Source organism: Chelonoidis abingdonii, chromosome 1 (assembly GCF_003597395.2).
Source record: "Chelonoidis abingdonii isolate Lonesome George chromosome 1, CheloAbing_2.0, whole genome shotgun sequence".
Lineage (NCBI taxonomy): Eukaryota > Metazoa > Chordata > Testudines > Testudinidae > Chelonoidis > Chelonoidis abingdonii.
This window is the reverse complement of record NC_133769.1, coordinates 311878531-311898483: the sequence shown is the minus strand read 5'-3', so window position 1 is coordinate 311898483 and position 19953 is coordinate 311878531. Positions and strand designations below refer to the sequence as shown.

Below are 19953 nucleotides of genomic sequence, written 5' to 3'. Positions count from 1 at the left end.
GTCCGCAGCCAGTGTGGAAATTTCCAGGGCAGTATAGAATGTGCAGCAAGCTAGAGATAACGCGGTTAGTTCAAGTCAGGGGGGTGAGGCCCTGTATCTAGCATAGAGGTGTGCAACACCAATGGAGGGAACTGGTTCTGTTAATTCGAGCCGTCATGTCTTTGTTTCTCCAGATGCGTGGCTGACTACTGTGTCTGACAGTGCGTCTTGCACCCCGACGCTCGCTCCAACCTCTGTTCGTCTATACGGTCAGGCTTCTCTGCTGCTTTCAGATCCAGACTACGGCTACCCCTCTGTACTTGACCATGCAGGCACTGCAGTTTAGCCATTGGAGTGGACTCCTATCATGACAGAAACTTTGCACAGAATCAGACGATATCTCTTACCTTTGCATGCAGGATGGATCCATACAAATGATAAGGTACAAAAATCCGACTGCCTATTCCTGCCGTCTACACGACCCCGTGTTGATTATGCCCTTCCTGTCAAAGAGAACTGAGGAACCCTGATCAGACTCTATACAGAACAGAAACATCAAAAAAGAATTCTCCTGGACCTTCATTCATAACCACTTCCATAAAACGGCTTCACTAATAGAAGGAGATTCAGCCTCACTTCATCTCTCCAAAGGAAAGGACTGTACTGTCTTAATATCCTACCTGACACATGGGGGCCACACGTAAGGTCTTACCCCCGCAATTTGTAATCTCTTCTATACTTATCAGCCAGAGACCGTCTGTTCCGAATCTCGGGATTCTCTTTCTGCCCTGCCACCCCCCCAATGATCACGTTCTGTGGCGATCTGGAGCTATTTCGCCGTCTGCGATCAAACTATTCAGGACAATCTGACGTGCACTGATTAACAGTCCCACACACGGCCAGAAGGAGAACTCCACATGGATCTCCTAGGTCGAATGCGGTTGGACATATGATGTTCGCCGGCTGCACACGCAGACATGTGAAAGCAACACATTGCTATAACCGTAGTCCAGCGCATGCTCTCACAGCTCAGAAACCATCCTGACTTTCATCACAGAGGTGATAAAGGAGTGTGTTTGTCACATGCAGTTTTACTACGCGGAGCGCCCGCACTCTCATCCAAATTTCTACAGGCCATTCCTCAGATCACTGAGGTCACTTAAGAAATGACCATCTACTCAGGACCCTCCTCTCTCTCTGTTTGTTTTAGCATATATATACCTGCCCCTGGAAATTTCCACTACCTGCGTCTGACGAAGTGGGTATTCACCCACGAAAGCTCACGCTCCAAAACCTCTGTTAGTCTATAAGGTGCCACAGGATTCTCTTTCAAAGTGGAAAGGGATGGAAGATTAAAGGTGAAACGGGAAGGTTATATTTCAGTAGGAACTGAAGATTGCCAGCAACCTCTGCACTTAGACACAGAATATTGGATTTTAAGCATTCTGAAAAAGGTGCTATACTAAGTCAAGCAAGATTTGAAGATGTCATAGCATACACACAAACCAGAGTTCTCCAGGTACCCGACAGTAGTTTTATAGGCCCTGTGGTGGTTGTCATACCAGAGGAACTGTCCAGATTTACGATAAATGGGGTAAACTATATAAGAGCAAGAGAACAGAATTTAGATAGCCAACCATCATAGGGGGATTTGTCCCATCTAAATTAGGGAAGAATAAAATTTTTGAGTAGTCAGCTGGAGAAAGAGATGTAGAGGTTATTTTGTTAAAGAGTTTGTCTAGCTTAGAAAAAGGAGTCAGGTTTAGATAACATGTTACCTTGACCAGCTAAACTGAGGGGTATTAAGGTTTTAACCTATGTCTATATTAGTGAAAAGATTTTGATTAGGTTGGGGCTGGCTAGCCTTTTGTTAGATAATCCTTCCTAATGTAGACAACCCTAAGGGAGAAATGTTAAACTTAACAAGGAAGTGGCCACTAATAGTGAAGTCAAGAGCAGTCCAATGAAAAAGAGAGGTAATTCTGCTATGTCAATTAAAAACAAGTCTATGAGGAGTGGCATTCGCTAAAGAAGTCGAGAAGGAGTAAGACATTCGAGACAAGTAAATTAACGTTTATAAAGCACTTTTAAGATAAAAATGCTATATATTAATATATGGAATGTAATCTTAAATATTCATTTCCAGAGATGATCATTTACACAGAAATAAGAGTGGATGAGAAGTGAGGTGAGAACTCCAGAAGGAAGTTAAGGTTCGATGTTAAAGAGTGTGAGAGCTGTAGAGTCTTAATAATCAGGTAAACTGAAAGGAGAGGAAAGTACAGTCACCTGCTAATAGCAGTGCTAGACTCTGAATAATGATTTTACGGAAGTGTGGTATAAGTACCACATGCAGCTAAAGAAACAGTCTTTTAAAAAAAATAGTTTCTACCTGTAGTGGCAATAGAGTAACACCATTTCAATTACAGACATGTCATTTAAAACAAATCCTGTTCATTTGAGACCTCTAGAATAGAGTATTACTCTGCTGCTTCAGAAATAAAAAGGTCCCCAAACTGTTAATTACAATTGTACATAATAGCTTTTCACTTAAATCACTATTAGACCGTGAAGACATCTGAGCTCAAGTCAACACACCAACATTTTAAGGTAAAAAAATTAGAAGGCGATTGTTTAAAAATAATCCACCCAAAGGGTCTCCAAATGTTTAGTTAATGTTGGTATTATAACTGACACACACACACACACCTTACCTTGGCTTATCCACTCATTATGATGAGGGAACCCTATTAGTTGGTACAATGAAACCCCGCTATAACACGATGTTTAGGGTCCAAAAACTTCCATCGCGATAAATGCAGGGTCGCGGTACAGCGGGGTTTCAAGCCAGTCAGTTTGTCAGTGGTCCCCAACACAGAGCATTGATGTGCACCACCTAGTGCCTAGTGCCCAGCAGGGGAGAGGAGCCGCAGCCCCGCGCCTGCCGGGTACAGAGAGCACCGGCGTCTGCAGCCCCGGAGAAGCCGGAGATAAGCTGCGGCCCCGCTCCTGCTGGGGACAGAGAGCACCAGCACCCGCAGCCTCGGAGTTCTCTGTCCCCGGCAGGCATGGGGCTGCAGCTTCTCTCCCCTGCCATGGTGTTGGGGACCACTGGTACAGTACTGTATTATGCCTTAAAGGGGAGCCAACCTGTGATCACGGTATATGCGATTTCACATTATGGCGGGGCGCATTATTGTGAGGTTTGACTGTACTTGAAAAATGTGTTTGCATTCTCTGATGAATATGAGAATTACAATAGCATGGTCTTTGTTTGTATGATCCTGTGACAGAGTGCAGGGAGTTAACAGGTGAGCCTGTACGCTGATCACTCTGCCACCAATTAGTTTCCCCAAAGAAAGCTGATCAGATAATTAACCTCAGTTATCCCAAGGAGGTGGGGAGGGGAAGCTGGGTGAGCTAAAGAGACATTTAGCCCATCAGCTTAAGACTGATAAGAAGGGCACAAGGAAGGAAGGATTGGGATGAACAGGCTAATTGAGCCCACTCAAAAAGATCCTAGAGAAAGGAGACCTCTGCTCCTCAGGCCCTGGAGAAAGAGCCAAAAGCACAGGGAACATTGTAAATAGCATTGCTGCATGGGACCATAAAGATATTGTTGGAGGGAACACATATAAACAACATAGTGTGTATATCTAATCACTGGAGGTTTCTGAGCAGGTTTCTGTGATGCAATAAGGCAGGAGCAGACCAAAGCCTGCTATAGATCCCTATGTTGGATAGCTATTAGATCAGTGTTTCTCAAACTGAGGTCGCCGCTTGCGTAGGGAAAGCTCCTGGCGGGTCGGACCGGTTTGTTTACCTGCCCCATCCGTAGGTCCAGCCGATCGTGGCTCCTACTGGCCGCGGTTCGCCGCTGCAGGCCAACCAGGACGGCTGGAAGTGGCGGCCAGTAAGTCCATTGGCCTGCGCCGCTTCCAGCAGCTCCTATTGGCCTGGAGCAGCGAACTGCAGCAGTGGGAGACGCGATGGGCCAGACCTGCAGACGGGGGAGGTAAACAAACCTGCCTGGCCCACCAGGGGCTTTCCCTACACAAGCGGCGACCCCAGTTTGAGAAACACTGTATTAGATGCTCATGAGTCATCTCAAATATATTATCTTTGTGGAAATTTAGAGAAACAACCAGAAATCTGTTTTTCTCCATAGCAAATACCTTTTCTATTATTATCCAAACAGTGTAATTAAAAATACTCTTAAGCACTAGTTCTAACTGAAGCCTAGAAAATGTGAGAAATTGGCATTTGGACACCACACTCTTGAGATATGCAATGACAAAGACACACAATAGAAGACCTTTCCAAATATTAAACAGCGGTTGTTTCTTTGAAGTCACATACCTCAAATGGATGAGTCTGATTGATCTCAAAACTACTAAAAAATTCTGCTTTGGCTTATATGCAAAATTTCAGGCAGAAAGTGCTTTTTTGTAGATGTTTGGGTAATAGGAAATTCACAACTGTAATTTAATATAAACTACTAAATAAAGAGATGCTACTGCAGCCTCACACTTTAGAAACAGATCTCAAATTTGTGAGATGATAAATAGATTGAGGAAAAACAATTTCTTTATTCACTCCCAACCTGCTCTATCAATGAAGAACGAAGGAGAATTAAGCAAACAAACTAGTGATGAGGGAACTAAGTATTCAGAAACAAATAGAATAAGCAATTGCAACAACAAATTTAGTATAGTTTGTTGCCTCTTTAATGCTTACGTACATCAGAGATGTTAAACTCTGTCGCAAATACTAGGGAGGAAGCAGTATATTTGTTCAATGTTGAAACCAGTGACACAGAGAAATAAATTAGAGGTCCAGCAAGCTTGGTTGAAAAAAATCAGTAAGATCAAGAAAAGGCCTTTGAGGGTTCTAGTCTTATTAATACTAAGAGTACTTTGTCTAAGCCTTTCAACTCTCTCAATATTTCCACCATCATCTCTGAAGTCAGCAGAAGACAATGCTTTTGCATCACAGAACTGAAAAAAAATGGGGGAAAAATACATGTTCGTTTGTTCTGAAAAAGTTAGAGACTGCAGGAGAAATTGAAGATACCTTATCTTCCGGGAGCCCCACCTAAAGTAGCAGTGGTCACTAACAAGGCATTGTAATCCTCTATCTAGTCTGTGAAGGCTGGTTGCGTAATGTGAGGCTCACTCTGGGAATTCATCACAGAGGACATGGAGGAAGATCCTGCAAACTCTCTGATCTGAGCCAGGACAGTAATTTGGTTTAGTCTACTACATCAACAACCAAGGCATGTCTGACATGTCTAGAGAGGCAAGGAACTCTGGAAAGGAACACAAACTTTGCACTTAGAACAGAACCTTGTGGCCTTCAGTTCAGACAGCACATGCAAGAGTAGTGATCTAGACTGAAAGCTCTAAAGTGAAATCAAATTGTCTGCATGAGGCACAAACTTTCTTTTTTATTACTGAAATAAATTACAATTGAGGTAAACATTAATTGCTGACCACTGCAAGCTGAAAAAAACATGACAGTGCTGTTAAAGCAAACAAATATTATAAAATATTCATAGTATACTGAAATGTACAGTTGGCCACTAGGGACTTCTATAATTGCTGGCCCATGTTCATGCATGCTCTTCACCTTACACTAGTATTCCCTCCCTACTTCTTCCCAATGTTTGCAATATCCTTTGCTGAAAGGCTTAGACAAAGTACTCTTAGTATTAATAAGACTAGAACCCTCAAAGGCCTTTTCTTGATCTTACTGATTTTTTTCAACCAAGCTTGCTGGACCTTTTAATCTAGACTGTATACACTCTGGGGCAGGGATTGTTACCCTACCCTGTGTTTGTACAGCAAATGAAGCCTCAATCCTGACTAGGGCTTCCAGGCATTACCGAAGAGTTCATAATATAAATGTTGTGTGTATCTGCTCACTCCTGAAGACACTGAATAGAAGACATGCATCCGACGAAGTGAGTATTCACCCACGAAAGCTCATGCTCCAATACGTCTGTTAGTCTATACAGTGACACAGGACTCTTTGCTGCTTGAATAGAAGGAAATTAGAGATCCTTGTCACACATGACTTCACAAGCTGGAAAACGGTACATTTCACACTTGAATGGGTTTTTTAACGATTAGGTCTTTTTGTTTTTGGAGAGTAATTCATTGGAGTGTTGCACCATAACTCTTGCTGATAACCATATTTCACAGAGTTAAAGCTTTCCTTCAAAACATTATTAGTAAATATATGTTGAAATATTTAAGTGGAAGAAAGGAAATCTAATTTGAGCCTAACAGCAAATCTTTTTTAAATTGTTGCACAAAATTACATAACCTTATACAAATTTCCATACAAATTTTACCGCTCTCCCTGCCTGACAGAATTGTTTGCATTGTATTCCATGTTTTCCAGCGCAAATGTCATCAAAACCTAAAATACTCTAAATTATTTCCTTTCTTTCAGGATTATTTCACATTTCTTACTATATTAGGTTTATCTATCTACAGACAATTTAAGAATTAAGTATTTGTGTCTACACTTTGTCAGCACATGAATATTTGTGGCAGACAAAATTTACACACTAGGTTCACGCTGTACTGCCTGAGGTATAGATCAAATAATTAACTCCTTTTGCTTGAATGCACAAGGGAAACTGTAAAAAGGATGCATCTCTTCCCACCAGAACAGAGGGCATCAAGATTGCCCACTGGCAAGTTCAGGAAAAGAATACAAGTGACAAGTTGTCCAAAAGGAAAATATGTGTTAAGTAGCAGTTGTTCAGGGCTTGCTATGAATTCATGTCAAGATTTTGAAACCTGAATTTAGATCTGTGAAGTGTATGATTGGCTTGCTACAGGCTCCAGGTATCTCATAGATACATAGCTTATCATTCACATCAACTACTGAATAAACATACATGTTTAGTTGTATGTATAGTTGTACTGTATACTGTATGTAGATGCATTAACCAAATAAAATAAATGTGACAGCCAAGATTTTTTTCTGTAAACATTGTGATGCAAGTCTATCCATCAATTTATTAGTATCCATCCCCTGTCTCTAGTTTTTTAGATTCTAAATTCTTCAGGTAGGGATCATCTTTTCATTATGTGTACACAATTGCCTAGTATAATGGGACTCCAATCCCTGACTGAGGTCTGTAAGCACTGCTGCAATACAAATAATAATGAGGCACAACAAAATCCCAAACTGCTGCACTTATTTACATGTAAGCATGTGGTCAACAGGAGTAAATCATATAGGGTGTCTGTGGTGAGAGAGGTAATAATTTAATAATTCCGTGGAAGAGGAATGAATGTGACAGTTCTACTGCAGTCCAATTAAAAAAAAAAAAGAAAAAAGAAAAAGAAAAATATTTACAATAAAATAATGTCAAATACAACACAATATAAATGGTACCATTATGAAAGATTTTAGCAGTTACTAGCTGCTGTACATACACTAGCTGAAAACAGCAAATCTCAGCTTCCAGGTACACCGCCACCTCGATATAACGCCCAATATAACACAAATTTGGATTTAACGTGGTAAAGTAGTGCTCAGGGGTGAGGGGTGGGGTTGCACACTCCGGTGGATCAAAGCAAGTTCAATATTAACACAGTAAGATTTTTTGGATCCCAAGGACAGCGTTATATCGAGATAGAGGTGTAGCATAAAACTTTCACCTCTAAGTTCATTACAGGCAAGTTGTTTAAGTCACAACACACATAAAATACAAGAGTAAAACAGTAATCAGAATGAACAGATTTTAACAAATAATCATGTAACATTCCCAACTACAGATATACTATGGAATTTTACAAATGCATTCCCAACACAAACATTTCTAAGCACTCATAATGATCCCTTTGACATGGTTAGTCCATTTTATCAGAAAGCATCTCAATCAGCTCAGTACTGGAAATCTATCCCTTCTCAGAAGTAATTATTCTCAGTACCCCAGAACTAAATGGTATGCTCTTTCAGCAACCTTTAAAGTTAAGATGTGATTCAAATAAAAGTCAAAATATTGGAACATTAAGAGATTTATATGGAGGTGGATGAGTAATAATATTCTGGTGAGTCTTTCTGAAACAGTTAATATTGGACATGTGTTTAAGGATTGTTTTGAGGGAAAAAAAGGAAGAAGCCAGTCTTTGCAATCCATCTAAATCTAAAATCCCTTTCACTACCATTTACTTAGTGTCATCATAGCCCTTACTGTACTTTATTTGTACATGTAAATGGTAATCCATGTTCTGAGAAGACTTACATTTCTCTCCAAATTTTATGTTAGCTGTGTCTAATATCCCCATTCCCCAAGTTCTTGCTTAATATTGGCCCTTATTTCCTTCTGCATTTTAATGATAATTTTCATTCTCCGTCAAACAGAAGCTTTTCATTTCAAAAAAGAGGAACTGGACATTTTCCTAAGTAACACTTAACACCGTCATGCTCTCATGTGCTCATTTGGAAACTCCAGCAACATAATCATACATAAACATGTTGCTGACCTTAGTAAAATCAATAGAACAGTTTGTTTCTAGGCAAGCCATATCTGATTTTCTGTGACTAATCAGAGGTAGTCCAAATGTATGTGTGACTTCCTTCATACCATACTACACTACCTTTCGGTAAGAGCACAAAATGTAATTTCTATACTTATTACATTCTTTATTGTAGCAACTATAGCTCATCATTTGAAAATGTAGTTTTCCTACAATTAGAAAAGAAATGTTAATATACACAGATTGGTTATTATACAAAATAATTCTTTAAAATCCTTGCTTTGACACACAATTTGAAAGAAACAATGGATCCCACCTTTTCAAAATTTATATATGCAGACTTTATTTTATTAGTGTTCATGTTGTGCAGTAACGGATAGATATTTCTTGTGCTGAACTTCCTATCCCAGTGGCTCTCTGAACTAAAGATCACTGATGTGTGGTCCATCAATTTGAACTGATTTAAATATCACCATCATCTTTAACCCTATTTGATAAGCCACTTTTGAAACAACCACCTTACTACTGATCCAAGTATTATTTTTTCCTTTCTTGACTCCTCCTTGGCTATTATATCCTGTGCACAACAGTTAAGTATGCAGAATCGAATTAATGCAATACAACCAGTATATGACCTTTTTTGATTTCTGACTCTGTAGGGTTAAACCCAAATACCACATTTTGGGAATGAGACAGAATAAAAATACTTTCTCATCAAAAAGTCAGACAGAACATCAACTACAAATTATCAAACATGAGACCACAAAAAAACACCAACCCAAAAACAGAAATACTGAATCCAAACACTTAAAAAAAGATTCCAAGAAATATTAAAGATTTACTATTCTTCCTTTCCTAACAACTTTACATTTCTTATAAAATCTATGAATAATTTAAGTCTCTCATTATAGCTGTCAGTCAATTCAAGTTATTTTTCAAATATATGGTGTTTCTCTATCTAGTCACCCTGAACAAATCTTTAAGAAATTAGCACACTAAAAATAAAATAGAAAAACTGAAAATGAGGATTTCTTTATTAGATGCAAAGCATTTCTCAAGTGTACCAGGCAGCTGAGTTCAACACTTACCAGCATTGCTGTTCTCAGATTTTTCTTCTGGCTGGCTTTCTGCAGAAAAAGAACAATAATGTTTCTTTGATCTTGGATTATGACAAAAATTATTCTAAAGTATGTCTAAGAAGTGACTTGCAAAAATCCAAGAATATACAAGTGGATAAAAGGGATGAGAAATACCACAAACACAGGAGTCACTTCCTTAGAGTTTATAAATATACTTTGAAAGAGGCAATTCCCCACAAAGAGCAACAAAAGTCTCATTTGGAGTCCAAGCCTACAACAAACTCCATACAGAAGCACCATCTGAGTGCAGGCCGCTGCCTATGTGGAGTCAGTGACAAGACTGGATTTAAATAATGAGTAGAAACCTTCTACTTCATTAGGCCATGCTGGTCAAAACTCATTTTATTTTGTAGGTTTAGAAATGCAGATTGATCTGAAGAGAGATCTGCACTCATACAGTTTGCAAGGAATAGAAATGGGGAGAAGACTGGATACAGTTAAACCAGGTTAAATCTCTATAGTTTGTTAGATATATATATCCTCGTTTCAGACGGAGAGTTTAAAGAATTTCCAGAATATGGGTAGTGCTCGTTAATTAGCATGAGATAACCACCTCTCAGTCTATTCTACAGCTATCTTGCAGCTTAGAATACAAAATAAGAGTTTGTTTCTGTAACCCTGCTTCCACAGCTGTCTGATTTATCATTTGACTATTATTGTTTCTAGAACTGTAGTCTTAAACAGCCCCCAAATGACACTAGAGCCCCTTTGTGCTAGGCACTGTATATACAAAGAGTCCCTGCTCCAAGGCACTTATAATAAAATAGACAGGACAGAAAGGGGTGGGAGTGGGGGGAAACAAAGTGATGAAGTACCTTGCTGAAACTTACAAGCACCCTATTCCCTATACCAGAGGTGGGCAAACTAAGGCCTGCGGGCCACATCCGGCCAACAGGCCCATCCTGCCCAGCCCTTGAGCTCCTGGCCAGGGAGGCTAGCCCCCGCTGTCCCCCCTCCCCGCAGCCATGCTGCCGCGTGGGCAGCACTCTGGGCAGCGGAGTTGCGCACTCTTGCCGAGCAGCGCGGCAGCGTGTCTAGCTCTAGCCAGGCGGTGCAGCTGCCAGACATGCTGCTCTGAGTGGCATGGTAAGGGGGTCAGGGCAGGGGGGTTGGATAAGGGATGGGGGGATTTCAGGGGCAGTCAGGGGGCAGGGTGTGGATAGGGGTCAGAGCAGTCAGGGGGCTGGGAGCGGGTGGGGGGGTGGATAAGGCGTGGAGGGTCCCGGGAGGGGTCGGTTAGGGGACAAGGAGCACAGGGCTTTGGATGGGTCAGGGGTTCTGAGGGGCAGTCAGGGGGCAGGAAGTGAGAGGGGGTGGATGGGGACAGGGCCCAGGCTGTTTGGCGAGGTACAGCCTTCCCTACCTGGCCCTCCATACAATTTTGCAACCCCAATGTGGCCCTCGGGCCAAAAAGTTTGCCCACTCCTGCCCTATACTAAGGTCTGTATGGCACAAACTACAGACACACAACCTTGCAAGAGATGGAAGACAGTGGATATATTTTACTGAATTGAACCCTACAGAATTCTGTAAGGAAACATTTCTGCACAGAAGTATGACAACTCAAAACTAAACTGAATTCTTTCTCCCTGCCTCCACCTCTCCTAAATGTTTTCCAGGATTAGGAATAAAAACAGTATTTCCTCCTTTTGATACGGTGTCACACCAATAGGACATATTTGTCCTTAGCTACTCAATTCAACAGACTTGCCAAAGCGACCATTACAGATTATTTACTTAGATCCTAGAGTGTGTTGTTATCACTTATCAGAGGGGTAGCCGTGTTAGTCTGGATCTGTAAAAGCAGCAAAGAATCCTGTTGCACCTTAGAGACTAACAAACATTTTGGAGCATGAGCTTTCGTGGGTGAATACCCACTTCGTCAGATGCATGTCTGCATGACATACATCTGAACAAGTGGGTATTCACCCACGAAAGCTCATGCTCCAAAACGTCTGTTAGTCTATAAGGGATGCCACAGGATTCTTTGTGTGTGTTATCACTGTAGTTCAATGAGTATTCTTCTTTTTTAGTTCAGTTTGTTTCCTCATTTTGTGCCTGTGAGCACTGACAGGCTGGAGGACTAAATGCATTAGAAAAAATGAAGTCTCTCAAAAAAAATCTCCTTCTGGGCACTGCCTCTGAAGAATTCATGACAGAGGGTACTATTTGCTCAATGAGAGAACAAAATCAACTATCACATATATCTACACATAGAGGATATATTACAGCTTTCCTGCCTACAGCATCCCCAAAATTAGTGCAGATTCCTGGCAACATTCAAATACACTGGCATTTTATTCCCATGGGAGTAACATAACATGTCTTTTCGTGTTTAGATGCCTCTTTAACATGTTATACTTGTCATAGGCCTGGTCTACACTACGCGTTTAAATCGATTTAAAGAGCGTTAAATCGATTTAACGCTGTACCCGTCCACACTACAACGCCCTTGTATCATCGTATAACGGAGCTCGTATTAAATCGATTTCTGTACTCCACCCCGACACGAGAGGAAGTAGGCTAAATTCGTATTAAAATGCGGAATTACAGTTAGTTGTGGACGGAAATCGACGTTATTAGCCTCCGGGCGGTATCCACAGTGCACCACTTGACCGCTCGAGACAGCAATCTGAACTCGTATGCAGCGGCAGGGTAACAGGATAAAGCCCCGCAAACTTTTGAATCTACATTTCTCTTTGCCAGCGTGGAGCTCTGCGATCAGCACGGGTGGCGATTGGCTAGTTCAAATCCAAAAAGAGCTCCAGCATGGACCGACGGGAAATACTACATCTGATCGCTGTATGGAGACCCCCAAATCTGTTTGTATCAGAGCTCCGTTACGAAACAAAATGCCAAAGCGTTGAAAAAAACATCTCCAGGTACACAGCGCCGTCGTACAGCGTAAAGGGAAGCCAGAGACTCAAATGGACGCTCGAATGGATGGAGGGGGTACTGAGGACGTCAGCTATCCCACAGCCACGCAGTCTCTGAAAGTATTTACATTCTTGCGCTAGCTCCCAATGTCTTGTAGGTCAACACAGTGTTCTGGCGGTGGATTCATGGAACAGGCTTCCTTCAGTTCCTTCCCCCCCACCACCAGTGAAAGAAAAGGAGAAGAATCATTATTTGACTACTTTCAATGTACCCTATGTGTACTGAATGCTGCGATAGACGCGATGCTGCAGCAGTAAGAGCAGTATCGCTCCTCTCCTCTCCCCTCCCGGTGGAGACGGATGCAAGTAGGACTAGTAACCGTCCTCATGAATATCTAAACCATGTTGACATCCGAGGCAAGCATTGCTGTTACTCCACAGAATAGGACAAACGTGCTAATACCTAGTTCTCATAGCAAACTGGGGGCTTCAGCCTCCCTTTTCACCTTTTCCCCTGTGTAAAGAGAAAGATTACTGTACTGCTGGGACTGTTCATAGCCCTCAGCAGCGATGATGCTGCGGCTGGCGACCTCTCCCCCATCACCGCTTAGTGTGGCCTGGCCTGGACGTGCATCGCGCGAGGAGCTGCCTCCGCCCTCATTTTATGGTCGCTAACACCCAGTGGTTTGCTTATCCTGGCATTCCTTTATTACTTATTGACACAAATGGGCAGGACCCCAGCGGATACCAGGAAGAGTTGCTGGGGGAGGAGGAAGGCAACGGGGTTGGTGCAGGGGCACCCCCTGTGAATCACTGACACGGAAGCAGCTGTGTGCTGATACACTGGTCCTCTAGAATACACTTGCCCTCTCTGCTAGCAGGGACTGCTATTTTAGAAACCATAAGGAGGGATTTACTTCGTCCCAAGTGAGTCAATCCCATTTTGCTTTTGCGTGCGCCCCCGTGCAGATTTCAGCCAGGGCACTCAATGATAGCAGCAGACAGTTACAGAGGAGGGAGAAGATAACGTCATCTCCATTTGCCAGTTTTTCCGGCAGTAGACGGTACGACGACGTAACTTCTCTGACTTATCATTGCAAAGCAAGTGAATGCTGCTGTGTACCGCTGGCAGTATCGCTCCTCTGTCCGCGGCATCCAGTACACATACGGGTTGCCAAAAAAAAAAAACAGCTGAATGGGCTCCATGGTTGCATGCTATTGGTGTCTGCCAGGGCATCCAGGGGAAGCGCCGAAAGGATTGTCAGCTTGATGTTTTTCCCAGGGAAGGAAATGGACTGACGAACAGTTTTACCACAAGACTCACCGCGACCCATTACTGATTCCCCCAGACTTCAAGCGGGCGGGGGGGACTGCGGGAACTATGCGATAGCTACGGAAGGGTCCCCAATGCAATTCTTTCAGATATCGACTTAGCGTCGGACCAGGACGCACAACGCCGAATTTACTGTATGCCTAGTGTGGCCGCATGAAATCGAATTTATAATATCAGTTTTATAAAACCGATTTTAGCTAATTCGATATTATCCCGTAGTGTAGACGTGGCCATACATACTTTGTACAGTATTACCCAAACATTAAAGTAAACAGTATCACAATTTGGTTGTACAGGTAATTTATTTCCACAAAATTCTGTAAGCACAATGTACGAGCCTTACTGAAGACTCAAATGGATAAACTAAGAGATAATATATCCCTAACTAGGTTACAAAATAAGAGAAAAAAGTCATTATTAAGGTTGTAAGAGTCATGATTTTTTGGTTCACAAGTTGCAGACACTTTTAAGTTGCGGTTTTAGTGCAGGGAGACATCAGCATGGGGACACACACAAGATGACACTCCCACGGGGGTTAAGTCTCAGGCTTCCTCTTAACCTGTTTCCTGACAAGGAATGAAGATATGCACCCTCTCCCCCAGGGAACCCCAGACAGAGCACAATCACATACATGCTCCAACATGTTCTTCCAAGCCATGCAGCCTCCCTTCCAAGGCAATAAAGCAGCACAGAACACTGTCCCCCTGTCATGGTATAATTCCCCACTCTGACTCTTAGCGTCCAAAAGATATACAACAACAAACCCAAAGTACAAACAGTGACTATTAATACTGGCTGGTACACAATTGCATGTGAAGAATCTAATACTGCAGTAGTGGCTCTGCATGCCGCTCAGAAAGGGCTTTCCACGTGGGAATTAGCATGGAAAAAGAGACAAAGTCAGTTGTGGAAAAAGAAAATCAAGTAGTTGGAGGGTGGAGAGACAGTGAGTGCAACATATTAAGAGACATGGGCAGATGAAGAGAGAGGGACAGAATTTCCTGAAGCTTTGAATGCAATCACAAAAAGCTTGAAATTGATACACTGGAAAAAGTCTCTAAGAGAGGAGTATCAGTCAGAAAAAACTGGCATGGATGATATTAGCAGCTGCATTTTTGTTAAGGGCTGTAGGTCATGATAGTACACATAATCAGACCATTGGAGAGAGAGAGAGATAATATAGTTATTTTCTGTGCTGTTTATGTTGGAATTCTCTATACTATGTTCAACAGAAGCAACTTCTTACAGAAGATTAGAAAGTAGAAATTACTAATAGGTATTCAGAAACCACATTGAGCCATATAAGAACCTAGACAGCTTTAGTTTTAAGAATTTGGTTATTTCCTAGATTTTTCCACTTTTTTTAAAAAGAAACATTAACATCACATTTTATAACTCAGTGTAGCAGCTTGATCTATAAATATTTCAGACATATAGTAAGTTTAGAGTGTAAAAAAAAAAAGAAAAAAGAAAAAAAAAGCATTTAACTTGCATCTAGGAACAAGTCATTAGAAAGAAAAAAATCCAGGACCTGTGGAGCCAAACTCAAAATTCCACATAAACGGCACCAACTCCACCCAATTTACTGGAATTATCCACCTTAACTGGGTTTGAATTGGCCCACAGTGTAAAATCTACACACATCCCATATGTTGGGCTTGATCCTGCTGTTCTGAAACACACAAGTAGCACATTTTTCCAAGCAGTTCTACCCAAGATCTAACATAGCAAGAAAAGCAGTTTTCATCATCCATAAAATCAAATATTTGAAAGTAATGTTAAAATTTAGAGTCAGCATTTCTGAGCTACCTGCTGTCACAAAATGATGTAAGGGGCTACTAAAATAGGATGGGAACTGATTTATAGTCACATTCAGAAAAGAAAATGCACGGTTAAATATTTAACACAATCACCCTCCAATTTTTGATCCAGGAATGAAATGGTCAAATAATGCTACTTTCTAGCCCCATGGTGGCTGCCAGTAGAAAGCTCAGAAATGACAATTTTAATCAAACGTCCAGTCTAAAAGAGAAACCTTACCCATATATTAACAAAGTCACCCTCATTTTGCTCAGTGTAGCATATTGGAATATATGCAAAAACACCTCCCTCCCCCCAAAAAATTACAACTTTGATAACTGATGACAAAGATAAGACAAAATGACTGGAAGCACAAATAGCATTGTTGCATAGCAACTGGTGATGTACATATGGTGATGTTTATGGAACAGGATGTAGTTCATATTTATTGCAAAAATAAGACCAAAAATCAGCCTAGATAGCAAGATAAACAATTGTGTTCTGGGTTCCCCATGCAACAATCATAGAAACCACACCTTCCAGTTACATAGCTTTCCTAAACTGATCTTCAGGAACATTACCCAGGCATTAGTGTTTTACCCAAGAATAGGATACATATACAGTGCAGATAACATACACGAACTAGTATCCTAACCAAAAAAAGGCTGCATAAGTCAAACCAGCCAGGTAACATTTCTGAGAGGTGGGTATCAGCTATCAACCTACACTAAATAGATATCTCAATTGTTATTTTGTAGTTGGACAATATAGCAATTAGGCTGGCATTTTGTACCTGGTGTTTTGGAATGAAGTACAATGCTTCATATAGTTCCACAGAACTGTTTTTATAATATACAATGTGTGCAAAAGTAAACCGATGGGGACAGGGAAGGAATGCAGAAATGCATCACACACGAAGTCTAATATGCTTTTAGGAAGCATACAGGCAGGATGAGCCGATTTTTAAAGGTATTTCAGTGTCTTATGATGAAGATAGGCACCTAGTGGGATTTTCACAAGGATTTAGACACCTAACTCCCACTGCATACAACCTATATGGATACATACGTATGATCAGAAAGCAGACTTATGTATGGGCACACTGTCTGAATCAAGAACCAAAGTGGGTTCGCTTTTTTCCCACCTTTCAGATTTTAACAGATAATAAGTAACCATCTTTATCATGGCAAGAAAGAGATTTGGAGTCACTCTCAGTAGTCCTGGAGTTATGCAACATGATACTATGTAGAGGATCATCTATTATGCCTCAAGCTTGATTCCTTACCCGTTCAGGGAGGTCCACAGAGAAAGACCAAGGTGAAGTAGTGGCTGAAGTGCCTTAAATCCGTGTAGCAACCTTTCGCTGGCTACTGTTAGAGCAGCAATGGCAGACTTCAGAGGCAGCTATATTCGTCCCTCCTTTCTCAGCCAGAAAGGATGGTCACTTTCCTGAGGTCCACAGGAAGAGGAGGGAGAAATAAGAAAATATCTTTGGGCTACAAGAAAGAGGAAGTACTGTACATTTAATCAATTGGGTTTTTATGAAGTTTTTTGTTTCACTGTTTTAAAACTAGTATGGTGTTTGGGAAAGGTGTTGACTTGAAAGCACTGGAAAATGAAGTACTCCATTTATCTACAGAACAAATGCATTTCACCCACACTGTTTTACTAATGTCTCAATCTGGACTCAGAAGGAGCATTTAAAATGGAAGAATGATCTCCAGGTCAATTGTGTCTTTGGGCCACCTGCTCAGATTGGCACTTCTACCGGCATTCTTGTTAATTGTAGTGCAGTTTGTGACAGACATTTTTAAAACAGAAACAGGACTGAGCTCATCACCACATTCCATGGAGGTAAGAAGATGTAGTGATAAATGGTGCCTGGTGGGCTTACCCCACCTGTGAGCATAACCAAGGGAAGTTGATAGAAGTTTATGAAGTGTTACAATAACCTATAACAATGAATAATGATTGGAAAAGGTGCAAAAGGGAGAAAGCTCGAATTAGGACAAACAAAAAGACCAACTGATGTAAATTAAAGACTGCATTAAAATCACGTTTGGTAAACAAGTTAAGTGTGGGATCAGAAATTAACAGAACAAAATTAGCATGATGGAAATTAGGTTTACCTGGTGAATCAAACAGTGAGGGGATGGGCTACTGTACCCATCATTGTCTTTTAGGGTCCCTAAAAAAAGGATTTTGGGTGAAGGCAAGTACAGGTGCAACTACTGCTGACCGAAAAGAAAAAAAAAGAAAAAAAGAGGAGCAAGCTTCACCATTATGGCTGTGCAGCGAGGCGGTGGGATACCCCACAGCCCCGCTGAGGGACGAACCTCCCCTAACACCAATGTGGGCAGAGCCACTGGGTCCTGCACCCGCCCGCCGCTCAGAGGTCACGGCGCAGACCTGGAAGTATAAAAGCTCACCGGCAGAGCTCAGTTGGGAACCAGCCACCAGAGAGGCCAGGCGTCTGCGACCAAGCTCCTTCTGGGGAGACAGCAGCAGGCCGCAACCAGCCTGAGCTCGCACCCGGCCAGCCGAGCCTGCCCCGTGCCCGCTACCCTGAGGAGGACTGGCCGAGCCTGCCCCGTGCCCGCTACCTCGAGGAGGACTGGCCAAGCCTGCCCTTCGCCGCATACCCAGAGGAACCAATGGTGTTCAAGACAGCCGAGGACGCTAGCATGACCCAGGTACCCTACGAGGGGGAGTGGGGAAGTAGCCCATGGGCAGCCGACTCCAGTCTGGCTGCAGCACTGCCTGAACCTATGTCAGAATGTTGTGGCCAGGATCCCCACTGACAGCAGCGAGTCTTTGCCGCTGTTAGGGCCCCGGGCTGGGATGCAGTGGAGAGGGAGGGCCTGCGTCCCTCCCCGCCACCCACTCCTTGGGTGACAGGCTCCCCCTTGCCTGAAGAGGCTAGGACAATTTGGCTATAGAACTATTGAGTCAGCCCCTGCTTAAGAGCCTGAGTCCCTGACCGTTTGCTTGCTGCCCCGCCCTGACCTAGGGCCTGGGCTGCTATTGAACTATTGACTCAGTCCCTGCTTAAAGGCCTGAGTCCTTGACTGTTTGTTTGCTGCCCCGCTCTGACCTAGGGACTGGACTGCTATTCAACTGCTGACTCAGCCCCTGCCTAAGGGCCTGATGGCTTGGCTATACTTGCGCTTTACAGCGCTTCATCTTTCTCGCTCAGGGGTGTGAAAAAACACAGCCCTGAGCACAGCAAGTTACAGCACTGTAAAGCACCAGTGTGAACAGTGCCCCAGCGCGGCTCCCAGCGCTGTAAGCTAATCCCCACGGGGAAGTGGAGTACCTGCAGCACTGGGAGACCTCTCTCCCAGCGCTGGCGCCGCGACTACACTCGCACTTCAAAGCGCTGCCACGGGAGAGCTCCCACGGCAGCGCTTTGGAGTTTTGAGTGTAGCCAGGCCCTGAGTCTCGGACTGTTTGCTGCCCTGCCCTGACCCAGGGCCTGGGCTGCTATTTGAACTATTGACTCAGTCCCTGGTTAAAGGCCTCAATCCCTGTTTGGGTGCTGCCCTGCCCTTGCACCTGGGCCACCATTTGACTATTGACTCAGCCCCCGCTCCAAGGGCCTGAGCCCCTAACCGCGTACGCGTTATTCCCCCTGACCGCAGAGCTGACGGATGGCGAGGTAGAGCAAGGCGGTGGGATACCCCACAGCCCCGCTGAGGGATGAACCACGGCCAAGCCGCACTACACGCTGCCACCCCCCACTACCTCCTGGGACATCGGGATCCATCATGACACCACTGGGCATTTGTCATCCTAATCCTGAGAGATGTCCCAACCAAACCAGGCCAAGAAAGGGATCCAGATGACATTTCAACCTCCACTGGCTCCAGATGTATCCCAACCACCAACTGGGATGTGAGACTTTCTGTGTGTCCCCTACCCCTTCCCATCTTACTTCATCTCTTTCCTATCCTTCTCTATTTTCTTTGTCTAATAAAAGTCTCACTTACCCAGCCAAAACTGTGTATGTTGCAACACTGCTGTAAGCCTGTGACCAAAGCTGCAACTAAAAGCAATGTCCTAACTGCCCAATGTTGATGCAAGTTTGCCGGGTCTCTGAGTGGCTGATAAAACCGTCTGCTTGTGCCTGTTTTTCCCCCCTAGCAATGAAACTGGAAATAAAAGTCATTAAATGACTTAATTCTTCTCTTCACTCCAAATGCTATTCATCACACTGAACACTTGTTCCACTAGACTGTTTGTTCCTGATAAACACTGCAAATTCTACTCGGTAGAGCCATATGCCTTGAACAAACTATGTAGTTATTAAAAAACCACCAGGTGGA

General features: G+C 42.9%; 1 protein-coding gene across 2 annotated transcripts in view; it reads right to left on the bottom strand.

Moving 5' to 3' along the window:
* GTF2F2 (general transcription factor IIF subunit 2) overlaps positions 1-19953 on the bottom strand; it is a 182654-nt gene that overhangs the window by 144953 nt on the left and 17748 nt on the right. Inside the window, exon 5 of one of the 2 annotated variants that reach the window (XM_075061576.1) lies at positions 9569-9607. The exons of the other annotated variant lie outside the window; for it this stretch is intronic. Coding sequence (XP_074917677.1) covers positions 9569-9607 — 39 coding nt within the window. The remainder of the gene's footprint in view (positions 1-9568; positions 9608-19953) is intronic. 2 annotated transcript variants of the gene reach the window in all.